Source organism: Camelus bactrianus, chromosome 5 (genome assembly GCF_048773025.1).
Source record: "Camelus bactrianus isolate YW-2024 breed Bactrian camel chromosome 5, ASM4877302v1, whole genome shotgun sequence".
In the NCBI taxonomy this organism is placed as follows: Eukaryota; Metazoa; Chordata; class Mammalia; order Artiodactyla; family Camelidae; genus Camelus; species Camelus bactrianus.
Window position 1 is genome coordinate 97,193,621 of NC_133543.1, and position 15,044 is coordinate 97,208,664.

The 15,044-nt window shown below is 38.1% G+C and overlaps 1 protein-coding gene across 3 annotated transcripts in view; it reads left to right on the plus strand.

Moving 5' to 3' along the window:
* The window catches only part of SP140 (SP140 nuclear body protein), a 48,170-nt gene that overhangs the window by 10,292 nt on the left and 22,834 nt on the right, over positions 1-15,044 (plus strand). For all 3 annotated transcript variants that reach the window (XM_074364461.1, XM_074364460.1, XM_010956033.3), the window contains exons 4-10: positions 818-901; positions 5,342-5,425; positions 7,220-7,300; positions 8,443-8,505; positions 11,451-11,534; positions 11,736-11,852; positions 12,681-12,734. In XM_074364461.1, the coding sequence (XP_074220562.1) occupies positions 818-901; positions 5,342-5,425; positions 7,220-7,300; positions 8,443-8,505; positions 11,451-11,534; positions 11,736-11,852; positions 12,681-12,734 (567 nt within the window). The remainder of the gene's footprint in view (positions 1-817; positions 902-5,341; positions 5,426-7,219; positions 7,301-8,442; positions 8,506-11,450; positions 11,535-11,735; positions 11,853-12,680; positions 12,735-15,044) is intronic.

Below are 15,044 nucleotides of genomic sequence, written 5' to 3' on the forward strand. Positions count from 1 at the left end.
CTCTCATGTCCTGTAAGTCTTGCTTTTCCGTCTATGTTTGCTGAGTCACCTTGACAAGCAGCTCTGAAGTGGGAGTGCTCTGGGCTGGTTTCCTGGGCTTTTTGTTACCACGTCCTGGGTCACTGTAACAGCTGTAAGGTAATATTCACTTCCGTTCTGTGCCTTTCAGAACATATTCACTTCCCTGTTTGTGCCTTTCAGAAAGTGTCTTTCCTTTGTTTCCTGGACCTCTCCCCTCCCATCCTACCCCCAGGAAGTACTAGTTCTTCTTCACTGTTATACCTCTTTGTAACCAGATCATCTTCCCTGACCCACGATCTTCTCTTTCCTTTCTTCTTTCCTTCCTTCCTTTCTTTCTTTAAAAATCCCAATTTTTGAAAGGTTTTTGGGTTTTTCTTTTATAATATAGGTCAACTTCTCTACAAACACTACTTTTCTCCTAAAGAAATTCCTCTGCTTCCTCCCTAGTTGTAGTTGCATGTAGAATTTATGAAACACATTCCACCTATATTATTTATTTTAAATTGGCTTTCATTGTTCTCTGATCATTTTGAAGGGTGTTAAACACTGTTTACAACTTTCTCGCCGCTAATTTTTTTTTTAAACTGAAGAGGTGCATTCTCTGTGGAAAAGCTGCATGATTCCAGGAGTAACATCAAGTCACAGGTCATGTGAAATCCACTGAAGCCCAGGGTTCCCTGAAAACTGGAAAGCTCCCCTGAACTACTGGAGTCAAGGATGTACCTGGATGTATAACTGAGATGCAGCTCCTGGTCACTGTCTGAGATTTCTAATTGCCTTTCCTTTCTCTTCTCAGTGATTCGTGACAACTTCTGTTACCAAGCCATTGATGAAGGAGAGACAAAGGAGATGCTTAACTTACGATTAAGCCAAGAACAAGGTAATTCTGACTTGATAGAAGCTAGTTTTCTCATCTACTAAGAGGAAAGGAGGTCAGAGATCAGGGGATTGAGCTCCCGAGTGAAGAGTGTACCCTGGGATGGGGATGCAGCAGAAGACGAAGGAGCCAAAGTAGCAGTGTGTTGTGTGGGTTCCCAATTAACCAACCAGATCTGGAATCCAAGAATATTGCCAGGCAGATATGACAATTAAGAAGATGGAACATGAACACAAGAGAGAAGATCTCACTGCAGCCATGAGGCAGAATTAAGGGGGAGAACTGACAGCAGTAATTGTGAGCTGGGAATTCAATAGATATGGGAAGGAATAGGAGTTCGGTGTGTCAAAAGAAGGAATTGTAAATATTACTCATAATAAAAGAAAAGAGAGTAAGAGAGTGAGTAGTAATTGTGTACAGAAGAGAATGTGGAAGGAAAGATGTTATGTGAAAGGAAAGGGAGAGAAGTAAAAAGAGGAGAAGAAAACAAAGGACAGTAATAACTTTAGCTGTGACCATAGTCACAACACCCAGCTTCCATGGACCACTAGGTGTAAGGTCAGCACTTCACGTGGATCAGCTTGTTTAATTCTCATCTATGCACTATGTACTTTTGTAACCAATAAGCACTGTTTCTAGCTTTTTAATCATCCTTTCATCCATATTATTACTAATAATGAATCATTAAATTCTAACACATAAGCTATTCCTTGAAAATTATAATTTCTTGCTAAGTTATTATAACCCAGAAATTCCTCTGCCAGTAGCATCTCACTTAATTCTCATAACAATCCTATCATAAGAGTTTTGTTATTCCTGTTTTTCAGCAGAAACTGAAGTGTAAGGACAGTTTGTGATTCAGTGAGCAAAACAGCCCCCAAGCCCAAGAAAAATTCTCCATCTTTAAGCCAAAATTTAGTTATTTGTTAAATGTTGATTTTTTCCCCTTGAAAATAGCTAATGTAAGAAAAAAAATAAGAATGTAAACGGCCTTGTAAAATGCCATTAAATGGGTGTCTTTTAATTTGGATTTATACTTTAGGTATTATATATTTTAAACATGTATTAATACAATTATAGAACATTTGGATCTATTTTAAAAAATATTCTTTTGAATAAAGGCAAATTGCCAAAAGTATAAAATGTAGATTAAAAAGTACAAAGTACATAAAAATATATTTAGAGATTTATCTACTACTGAGGGTAGTGGTAAAGAGAATGAGGTGGTGGAAGGATTCATAATAGTTATTAGCATAGAATAAAAAAGGTTCATCATGAAGGGAAGGAGAAACGAGTTCTTCAACATTCCTAATGTAATATAAGTGACACCTTAACTAGAGCTAGAATCCCAGAGCATCTTGGTGTTGGACACAGATGAGTATAAGGAAAGAAGATTCATCTCATGACCCAAATGGTACAATAAGAACCAAAGAAAGGACAAATGAGTGTGCCCAAGATTCTGAATAAACAGTAAGTCTGACTGACCGTCCAACATTTGCCTGGATGCCTGACTCTGAGTGATGGTAGCATATACAAGGACGGGATAAGGGCTGTGTCATTATGTGTTCATAATTCATAAAGGAGGCCTTGAGGAGCCCTGAATGGAGAGAGAGGGGTAGATCAGAGCCTGAGGCAAGGTAGGACCCTGGAATAGCATAGGTATAAAGAACTGGAGGGAAAAACTAGAGAGACACAGGGGAAAGAGCTGGAAGCCTCACTCGGGGAGAGAGAGGAAGAAACACAAGGTAACAGGAGTGGCCAAGGAATAAAATTGATCAAGGAGGTAAAAGACTTATACACAGAGAACTACAAAAATTGTTAAGGAAATTAAAGATAATTTGAAGAAATGGAAAGATATTCCATGCTCTTGGATTGGAAGAATTGATATTGTTAAAATGGCCATGCTACCTAAGGTAATCTACAGATTTAATGTAATCCCCATCAAATTACCCAGGACATTTTTCACACAACTAGAAGAGATGATCCTAAAATTCATATGGACTCACAAAAGATTCAGAATTGTCAAAGCAATACTGAAGAAGAGGAATGAAGCTGGAGAAATAAACCTCCCAGACTTCAGACAATACTACAGAGCTGCAGTAATCAAAACAGCATGATATTGGCACAAAAATAGATGTATAGATCAATGGAACATAATAGAGAGCCCAGAAATAAACCCACACACTTACTGTCAATTAATCTTTGACAAAGGAGGCAAAAATATACAAAAGGGAAAAGACAGTCTTTTCAGCAAGTGGTGTTGGGAATACTGGACAGCTGCATGTAAATAAATGAAGTTAGACCACTCCTTCACACCATATACAAAAATAAACTCAAAATGGCTGAAGGACTTAAACATAAGATAAGACACTATAAACTTCCTAGAAGAAAATATAGGCAAAACATTCTCTGACATAAAGCTTAGCAATGTTCTCCTAGGGCAGTCTATCCAGGCAATAGAAATAAAGGAAAAATAAACAAATGGGGCCTAGTTAAACTTACAAGCTTTTGCATAGCAAAGGAAACCATAAACAAAACAAAATGACAACATACAGAATGGGAGAAAATATTTGCAAATGATGACAAAGGCTTAATTTCCAGAATATAGAAACAGCTCATACAACTTAATAACAACAACAACAGAAAAATCCCAACTCAATCCAAAAATGGTCAGAGGGCTTAACCAAGCAATTATCCAATGAAGACATATGAATAGACACATGAATAAATGCTCAATATTGCTAATTATCAGAGAAATGCAAATCAAAATTACAATGAAGTATCACCTCACCTCAGTCAGAATGGCCATCATTAAAAAGTCCACAGATGATAAATGCTGGAGAGGGTGTTGAGAAAAGGAAACCCTTCTACATTGTTGGTGGGAATGTAATTTGGTGCAGGCATTATCGAGAACAGTATGGAGGTTCCTTAAAAAAATTAAAAATAAACTTACCATATGATTCAGCAATTCCACTCCTGGGCATATATCCTGAGGGAACTGTAATTAAAAAGATACATGCACCCCAATATTCATAGTAGCACTATTTACAATAGCCAAGACATGGAAGCAATCTAAATGTCCATCAACAGATGACTGGATAAAGAAGTTGTGGTACATATATACACAATGGAATACTACTCAGCCATAAAAAAAGAATGAAATAATGTCATTTGCAGCAACATGGATGGACCTGGAAATCGTCATTCTAAGTAAAGTAAGCCAGAAAGAGAAAGAAAAATGCCACATGATATCACTTATAAGTGGAATATTAAAAAAAGACACAAATGAACTTATTTACAAAACAGAAAGAGACTGACAGACATAGAAAACAAACTTATGGTTGCCAAAGGGGAAGGGGTAAATTGGGAGTTCGAGATTTTCAGATACTAACCACTATACATAAAATAGATAAACAACAAGTTTACAATATACAGCACAGGAAACTATAAGCAATATCTTGATGATGAAAAACAATATGAAAAGGAATATATGTATGTATATGTATGATTGAAATATTATGCTATATACCAGAAATTAATATAACATTGTAAACTGGTTGTACTTCAAAAAAATTTTTTTTTAAAGACTGATGGGAACATCGTTAGAAAAAGAAGTCCCATCCTGAGCTTTCCTTTTCTTAACATTAAACGAAATAAATAAAATATTAAAGATTAAAAAAATACTGACAACACCAAGTGTTAGTGAGACTATGGGGCACTTAGAACATCTTTATATGTATTGCTGGTAAGAATATAAATGATATGACCACTTTGTAAAACTGTCTGGCAGCCTCTTATAAAGTTAAATATAACTCATAACCCAGAAGTTCCACTTCTAAGTGTCTTCTCATAAGGAATGAAAACATATGTTCATGGAAAGATTTATACAAAGATGTTTATAGGAGTTTTATTTGTAATAGCTAAAATCTGGAACCAATTCAAATTCTCATCAATAAGAGAGTAAATGAACTGTGATATATTTATAAGTGGAATGCTATTCAGCAATATAAAGGAATGAACTACTAATATATGTAACAACATGAATGAATCCCAGAAACATTATGTTGAGCAAAAGAAACCAGTCACAGGAGTACATGCTGGTGTTTTTATGGATATGAGTGTCAGTACAGATAAGTACAGTACCAGAAAGAAAGGACTTACTAATGGTGATAAAAATCAAAACAGTGGTTCTTAGGGAGGTGGAAACTTAGTAGGTGGAAACTGACTGGCGTGGTGGAAATGTTCCATATCTTGACTGGGATGTTGGTCATGTAGCTGTTTTACACTTAAGATAGGTGCATCTCAATGAAAAAGAGGCAAACAAGGCTCTATCGGGCCTCAGGTGGGGTCCTTGGAGCTTGAACATGAGTTTATCTTAAGCACACTGAAGTCTCTTCTCCGGATACTGTCTGAGTTCTGTCATTTTCTCGTTGCTCTCCTCAGTGTCCTTGGAACACACACCTTTCCAAATGAATACTGTAAGCTGGTTACAAGATACACCCAGCTTACTGCCATATGAAAGACGAGGTAACTACAGTTTATCAATTCTATATTAGATCTTTGTTTTCTTGTCCTCATGGAAGCAAAGCCTACCTTCTGTCTCCTATCCTAGATCTCTGCTAGCCCCCACCTCTCCCACTTGCCCTTATCTGCTCGCAGACGGAACAGAGACACTGAGAAAAAGGATCTGAGCTCCTGAGTAGACAGAGTATCCATTGTTGGGGGACTATAAAAAAGAGAAAACGGAAAAGGGATATAGGGTGTACTATATGACAAATTACATACATGGATTCAATTTTGCAAAAGAAACATAAAATTCCACCCTTCTAGGTTGAGATAAGGGATACTTTTCAATCAGTTTCACAGAGTAATTAAGAGAAACTTGGAACTAGCATGCCATGTCAGGTTCACGTTGGAGAGCTGTCCAATTGGAGGTCCCTGGCACTGTAGTCAAAGTCCAAGAGGAGAGTTTTGGAGTTGATGAGAGAGGAGAGCCTGGAAGATGAAATCACACAGAGAGACAAAAGTTGAGTAATATTGGGAGACAGAGGTCAAATTAAGTGGGAGAAACAGATGGAAAGGGAGGAAGTGTAAGATACAGCAGAGAAGAAATAAACTGAAAAATCACCCAAGACTCAGAGATAAAAATTGAGAGAAAAAAATAAATACGGAAAGAGAAAGATTGAGAGGAAAATAAATACTAAGAAATGGGGAAAGATGGGGAAAGGTACAAAGGCAGCTATGTAGAGAAAGAGTTGAAGGAGAATGGATGGAAAATAGGCTGCAGGTGAAAGGATAAAATAAGGTTCAAGAATCTTAAACTTGGCATGTCAGAACTGAAAGAAGCATCTTCACTGCTCCAGCTGGATCTAATGCTCATCAGCATTCGTGTGTCAGTGACGGACCACCATTGTCTCATGGATTTTCAGGTTGGAAGCCCCTAGGAGTCACCGTGACTCCTCTTACCGTCAAATACATGCCTGTTACTCATCCAACATAGTCATTTCTCTTTCAGAGTATCTCCCATCTGTCCATCTGTCACATCCCCAAGTCTCCAATCGAGACCTCTGTCGTGGTTCTCAAAGCAACAGCTTTCTGTCCATGACCTTCCTCTAATTTTGCTCCCATCAAATGTGTTATTTGCACTTCAACTAGATGAGACATTTGAAAATGAAAATTATGTTGTGTTATTTTCCTAATTACCTTCTTAATACATGAATAAAAATTAAATAAATATTTCTCTTGGAGTGACATCCAAGGTCACCCACGTTAGGCCCCTGCCTATTTTCCCAGCCACATCCCCTGCCTCCTACACTATTAATTCAATATGGGATAAACTTCCCCCCCAATAATTTAAAATCTCTCTTTCGTATGTGAGACTTTCATACACTTTCTGCCTTATTCGAAACTGTCTTCATGTTCCACTACCTTCCACTTAACCACCCACGCTCATTAATTCCTATTTAAAACATACTATCTCAGGGAGGCCTTTCTTTAGAGAAAGCTAGAAGCAGTTGAGAGACAAAGGATGGATGGACAGAAAAATACGCAGAGACAATGGGAAAGATGGGCAGTAGAGAGAGTATTAAGTGTACTAGGAGTATGGGAAATGGTGGCTGGTTCTCGGCCTCTGGTGATTGTGCTAGTGGGGAGTCAGCCTGCAGGCCGGTGAACCCGAGGGGCAGACCAAGGTGGTCTGGGACAGGGACAGTCCCACCCAGAAGACACTTGAGCCCCCCATGTGAAGACTATGAGTTTTCTTGCCATGATTTCCCCGGGTTGTATACTGAGATCTCTGAGAGATTTCATCCCTTTCTGCAGAGATCAGCAATGCCTGTTGGGAGACTTGTGGTGGAGAAGGGCCCCAGGAAGCCACGAGCTCCCTACCAAGATGTGGGCCAGGTAAGGAAGGGCAGGATTGCCAGCCCTGGGCTGCAGGGTATCAGGTATCTGAATTTAGAGCTGAGCAGGATGACCCTTGTTAGAACGGATGTGCTGCCTCTTCATGTTTTGGTAGATCAGAACTAAAGAAAGACAGGCTTTTTTTTCCCCTTCACACTCTTTATGCTTTATGTTCACTAATATTAAAGACTCAATATTGTGATTTTAACCCTTGTCCATCCCTTGTTTTCTATAAAGAGTAAAAGGTAGGTATTTATCTAGTGTTTAATGGTAATAATTGTCATAATTTTGGACAGGCTTCAAAAGAAACATGGTCCTTGAGATCTACTTGTCAGAAGGAAAGATCAGTGACTCTAAAGCCCGAATCACAGTGTTGGCCATGCATTCTTCATCAGGTCGTTGGATTATATAGGACTTTATTCTTTTCAAAGTACCTTGCCCCATGAGATTTCCTCACAAAACTTTAGGACTTAGGGAAACAGCTATTATCCCTCCTTCAAGATGGGTAAATGGAAGCACAGAAGAAGGATACTTGCTTTTCCCTGAGATCAAAATAGGAGGAAGGACAGAGACCTGTGTCATGAGTATCTCATTGCAGGTGGTGGTTGGGTGAGGCTAATGGGGGCTCAGTGTGGTCACGTGGTGGGAGTCCAGAGGGAGACCTGCAGGCTCCCAGGGGCAACAGAACAGAGCCTGAAGCAGAGACTTTCACTTCTCAAATAGAGAGTGTCAGTAGGGAAGGGAAGAGATCAAGAGAGACTGAGGGAAGTAATGGATCCTGCTAAAGGAATTGGAGAGATGTAGAAGAACAGAGCTGGAGAGAATAAGCAGAAAAGGAGAGATCATCACAGACCAAAAAAATAGAGATAGGAGACATCAGGGGGAACAGAGTCCCTAAAATCAAAGGTGCACAATTATTCCCCTAGTGCAGAAGCAGAATTGTTTAGAGGCAAGTCCACAGATAGGAAACTGAGAAGCAGAGCCCAGAAAAAGGAGGCAAATGAGGTGGAAACAGAGGCAGAACAGGGCTCAGTTGGATCTCAGGTGTAGTCCTTGGAACCGATGTCTGTTTTCTCAAAGTGCACCTCACCTGTGCTCTGAGCATCCTGGTTCAGCTCATTTCCTTGTGTCTCTTCCTGCAGCTCCCCAAATGACCAATGAAGAACCAGAGGAGGTGCCCAGTCAACCACTACGTGATGGAGAAGGTAAATGTAACTTCAATTCCCATTTACCTAATTGAATCTTTGTTTTTCTGTCTACAGGGAGGGAAATCTCCCTTTCTTCTCCCGTTCTTCCCTGCTCCCCTTCACATACCCATATGGAAGAAATCTGTTTGCTTCCATAGCATCCAAAAATTATGAACACTAAAACCAAATTTGGGTTTTAGCAATTTGACATGTCCTAGAGAAGGCCCTAAGTTCAGGCACTTGAGACAAGTTTGCTTTCTGTAGGGGATGGAGTCTACAAGGGAGCCTGGAACAGTCATTACATAACCAGCCTGGTGTTTTACTTTATTTTGTCTTGTTTTTGTTGTATTGTACTTTATTTTTATTTTAGAGATAATACTTATGACCAAACAATATTGTCAGGATTTAGTAAGGAAGTATCCAAAATATTATTTTTTCTAGAAATGGATATTAGAACCAAAACCCTAGGATTCTCCTTCAATGAGTAAGAGTATTGTAGACCACATAGACCACTCTTTATCTGTTCATCTGTTGATGGACATTTAGGTTATTTCCCTGTCTTTGGCTATTATACATAATGCTGCAGTGAACTCGAGGGTGCAGCTATCTCTCAACATAGTGATTTTGTTTCTTTCGGATTATATATCCATGAATGAAATTGCTGGATTATATGGTAGTTCTATTTTTAGTTTTTTGAGGAACCTTCATGCTGTTTTCCATAGTGGCTGCACCAATTTACATTCCCTCCAACAATGCTCAAGGATTCCTTTTTCTCCACATTCTTAGCAGCATTTGTTATCTCTTGTGTTGACAATCTCCTTTTTCTAAACATCAACTCTGCCATATAACATAACCTGAAAATGGAGATAATATCTTATGATATTCAGAGTCCCTCGGGTTAGGGAAGGAAATCTTGGGGGTCATTTTAGAATTCTGCCTACTACAATGGGGCTTAAGTAAGTCATCAGAAAATAACTGTCTAGGTGAGCCATTGATTTTTCCAAGCAAATAATATAGGCTGTCAAAAAAACTGGGACATCAAAGAAAGCTGAGCATAAATGTATTAAAGAAAAGAACTTGGCTTTAGAAGAGATTATAACTAATTGTGTTAAGCACTACTAGAAAATAAGGTATACTTATTTTGTTTATTGCATGCAGATTTTGAATATGCATAGTGCAGGTATACCAATGTTCAGATCAGCTATAAATTGATCATATGTATGATCAATGTGTAGAATCAATTGATCAGGAATTCTAGAATTAGCCCTTCTTAATACACTTAATATGGTAGTTTTATTTGCAGAATAGACCCCTACCTATTAAATTTATAGGAGTTTCTTAAAGGAAAGAAAAGAGTGTTAGATAATGGTCTGAAAGTAGCAGTTACTGGTTGGGCCATGGAACAACTCGATCATTTTTTCCCTCTCCTTTCAAAGAAATACTATCAAAAGTGTTATTTACTTTTGATATGTCAAAAGTCCCCCACTGAAACCCAAAGATATCTCTTATGAAAATTTGCTATTTATTAAGTACAAGAGTTAGAATCATACTGGGAGCACAGAGAGGAAGTGCGAGTGGGCGTTTGTGACTTTGGCGAAGACAAGCCCACGACAAACAGCAAGGAGGCCACCACATCCAGCCATGAGTGTGAATGGTGTCTTGCACGTGATGGAGTATTTCACTCATCTACCAAGCAGAGGCTAAAAAGAAGACATATGATCAATTATATGGTAATAGCTGAACTCAGATTATGTACTAAACAGAATGATTTTCTTTCAGAAGCTAAGATGTCAAGTGTCTTCATGAAGGTTTTGGTGAGGGACCCAAGACAAAATGTGACCAAATATGTTTGCACCAACTGGCTACTGTCTAATGGACCCACATCCATTAATTAGTCTGGGGCTGGCTTGGATTGGGGATTTATCAGGTCTATGCTTCCATCTGCTTGCTTTGGATCACTATCTTCTAATAATCAAGAAGCACAGGAAAATCAGGAACAAACACACATGAGACAAGACTTTTAAAAAATAGACAATATAAAAGTGAAAGTAAATGAAGTAGTGGAAGAATAAGCACATTAACAGAATATTTGCTAAAAAGCTGTACCTCCAAACCAAAATGCCTAATTACTTTGTATCTGATTGCACACACATCTTTAAATAATAAAATAAATTCAAAAACAAGACCCCAATGAAATAAGTCAGAGCTATAGTTGTTCTTGAGACAGATTCACTTGGCATTTGATCAGATGGACAATCTAATCTGTGCACAAGAGGCTGCTGATTTACACCTGTTGGTCCAAGTGTCCCGTAGGACACTTCTAAGTAAGAGTCTTTAAGATGATCTTGCTAGGAACTCCATTTTCGAAGGAAGGGGCCACCATGCAATTTCTGAAGCTAAAAGCTGGACTTATTGCTTGCCTAGCAAGGCATATGGTGGGAGGAGGTACTGTATTTATGGGGCAAAAACCAGAAAACTGTTGATTTTATTTTGCGTTTCAGGAAACATGTAGTTCAGGGACTGTAGACTTTCAGAAACAGGAGTGTTTATGAATAGGTTAGCAAGACACAGGCTTTGTGGGATGTGTCTTGCTGACTGACTGTAAGGCTGTCACTGATTAGCTAGCTTTAAATGTAGTTAGTGATGTAAGCAGTCATTGCCAGATGGGATGAGTTTAAAGTTACTTCTGGTAATTACTTTCCACAGTTTTTAAAGGACAGTTAGTTTTTTCCTGGAAAGATAAGATCTTTTTACTTATTCATAGGGCTCAAAGTAGAAAAAGCAGAATGAGGTAAAAAAGATGGGAAAACATGACTCTGTCAGATCTCAGGTGTGATTATTGGAACAGATATACTCTTCCCCAGAAAGCAGTTCATCTTAGCTCAGAACATCAGTGAACCAGGAACTCTTCCCTAATCACTGTCTCAGGATCTGTGGACAATAATTTTCTTGTTTCTTTTTAGTATCTGGTGAACTGGAAGCTCTCCAAACGAACACAGAAGAGTTAGAAGAGCCTACTTGTAACCCACTATCCTGTGACGGACAAGGTAATTATGAATTAAAAAAAAAAAAGTTCTGATAAAGAGAAAAAGACAAGAGAAGGAAAAAGGGAGACTTAGAAGAAGAATCAGATGTGGAGAGGATCAATGGGAGATTCCAGAGGAAGAAATAAAAAGGGGGTCAACGAGGGTTTGGAAAAGGGGATCACTGGGGAAATGAGAAGTCTCCATAAGTCAGTTTTGTCCCAGGAGCAGAGCTATCAAAAGATGGACAGGAGAAGTGTTCCTGTGTTATGTGCTTCTCAGAAGATGTGCCAGGAGGTCCAGAAGCAAGGACCAAAAACAACCAAGCTGATGATGTGATGGGTAAGGCTGTCCAAGGGTCGCTGGAAGAGGGTGGCTCCACGGGTAGCACAGACCCAGGTAGGGTGGTGGCATGTGGTCCGGTCCATCCCAGTATCCTATTCTCTGCATTTGCTTGACCTGATCCTTTGGGGGAATAGCAGAGAAGCAAGAGATCATTATAAAATTGTGTTTAACAAGGTGGGCCATGTTGATTATATGTGGATGATATAGTAGAAATACACTCATAAAGATGGCAGTATATTGTTTATTAACCAGTATATTAATAATAAAGCCTTGTGATTTACAGTGATTTCCATCCCTGTCACACCCAATCTTCTGTGGGACCCAAGAAAGTAAAGTGTATGTCCACTAGTAGATAATAGTGTCATTTTGTCACAGCTTCAGAAAGGACTCAAAAGATAACTAGCTCTGCCACTTAATTGTCACAAAGCAAGACTTCAGATCAACTGTTCTTAACCCAGCACATATTTTTGATAAATGTCCTCCAGCATGTCACAGGTTTATGTAATGATTTCCTATAAACTTTTGCATATAAGATCTTATTTAGTCCTAACAAAACTCTTAACAACCAGACAAATATCCCTGAGTAAACTGAAGTACATTGGTATTTAAGAGTGTTTTTCAAAGTCCCATTGAGAAATAAAGGAAGACCCAGGGCCCATCCTGGGCTCCTACTTCTCAATTCAGCAGGTTTAGTTTCTTTAGGAAGAAGAGAAAAATGATAATCCAGTTATCTTTATAAATTCAAGCCTTCTTCAGTATGATTTCTCTTAAGATTTGTAACTTTTGTTTATTCATTTTTGTTTCCTTACCACCTGTTTTTTCCAGACACTGCGAATCTTGGAAGCAGCTCCACTTTGAGAAAACCCAAGAGGAAAAGAAGTAAGCGTACATAAAATTTTACTTGCTTTTGATGTAAAAAATGAGTTTTTCAATGCTGGAATTTCATTACTATTATTATTTATAATAGTAAGTGTTAATAATGTGACAGCTTCTCAAAGATGTATGTATCTTAATCTCTGGAACCTGTAATCTGTTATCTTACATGGCAAAAGAGATTTTACAGATATAATTAAGATAAGGATCATGAAAGGGGAGATTACCCTGGATTCTGGCTGCATCTACTATAGTCAAAAGGGCCTTAAAAATTGAAGAACTGTTCCTGGCTGTGAAGACAGGGAGAAATGACTATAGATGATAGTCACAGAGAGATGCAGTGTTGCTGGCTTTGAAGATGCAGGGAAGGAACAAGGAATATGGGTGACCTCTAGAAGCTGGAAAGGTTAAGGAAATAGAAACCTCCAGAAAGAAATGAGGAAGGCCTACTGAAATCTTGATTTTAGCCCAGAGAGACCCTAGTCAGACTTCTAACCAACATAACTGTAAAATAATAAATTGTTTTAAGCCACTAAACTTGTGGTCATTTGTTATGGCAGCAATAGAAGAGTCATATAGATTTTGGTTATTGGAGGTGGGGTGCAGCCGTAACACATTCCTCAAAAAAGGGAAGTGGCTTTGGAATTGGGAAATGGGCTGATGGAAATTGGACAATGAGAAATGATAGGAAATATCTAGATTGCCTTAAGCAGTTTGTTGGCAGAAATACGGTGCTAAAAACTGCCAGTGAGGACTTGGAAGTGAAAGCATATATTGTCTTAGAGAATATACATAAATCATCATGAAAAGACTGTTAGTAGAAATACGGAGGTTGAAGGTGTCACTGGTGAGAACTCTGAAGAAAAGAAGGGACATGTTTTTGGAAACTAGAGGAAAAGGGAATCCTTATAAGATTTCTCTTTTCTGTACTGTAGTTATGTGGAAAGCAGAACCTTCTGGATATATAGCTAAGGAGATTTCTAGGCATTTTGATAAAAGTGCAGGTGGCTTCATGTTGCTGCTTAGAGTGAAATGTGATAGGAAAGAGGTAAGCTGAAGGAAGAACTGCTAAACAAAAGGAATCAGGACTTGATAATTTGGATAATTCTTAGCCTATTCAGGTTGCAAAAGATGCTAAAATTAGGAAATTGTGCTCTGCAGGAAAATGTGCTGTGCAGTGACAACCAAAAGTATGGCTGTATAACTTTTTGCAGAAGTAGTGAAAGATCAGAGTACTTAGTCATATAGAAGGTTCTTTGAAGAGATTAAGTTTGTAACACTTTTAGATACCCTCAGCCATTTCAGAAGAGGTAAAAAAAAAATAGGTATGTTATTATTCAGGAAAGGTCTGTGGAGAAGCCTCTTGTCTAATGGAAGGGATCTCCGTGACATGCATAGGAAATCTATAGGTTCTTGAGAAGTTTATACAAGCAGAAACAGAGACATCCTTTTCTGGTCCTGGGAACTTGTAATCTGTTACTTTAAGTGGCAAAAGAGGGTGTGATTAAGTTAAGGATTTTGAGATGGGGAGATTGTTCTAGATTATCTGGATGCCCAATCAAATTAGATGGGTCCTTAAAATCAGAAAACCTTTTCTGCTGTCGAGAGAGATATGTGACTATAGAATAATGATCAGAGAGATGCAATGTGACTGGCTTTGAAGATGAAGGCAGGGAGCAATAAGCCAAGAAAAGTGGGCAGACTTCAGAAACTGGAAATGAATGGTAAAGAATGAATTATCCCCTATAGCTTCTAGAAAGGAACAAAGCCTTGTGGACACGAATATATTCTAGCTTAGTGACACTTGTGTCAGATTCCTGACCTTCAAAACTGTAAGATAACACATTTGTGTTGTTTTAGGCTATTAAGTTTATGATCATTTATAATAGTAGCAATAGACAACTAATACTTTCATAAGACCCTCCAAAAAACCAAAAAACCCTCAAGTATTTCACTTTTTTTATGGTTAGATTATATCTTTTAAAATTTCAAAATGCTCACATTAGTTTTTGTTCTTTTAATTTTAAAATAGGTAACTTTTCTACATTTCAATGTATATCTTTCCAGATTCTTTTCTATGCATGTATTAACACATTTATGTCATATATTAACACATTATATCACAAATCTAAATAAATCTATTCATACTGTTAAATCTCTCTTACCTTAAATCAGTATATTATGCACAAGTATATTATGCATTGTAAGTGTTATGTATAAACATTTAACATTTTGTCAACTTGACTGGAAAAAGTTTTATTTCATTCTGTTTTAATCTGAATTGCTTTCATTTTTGTTGTAGTTGAACATTTTTCA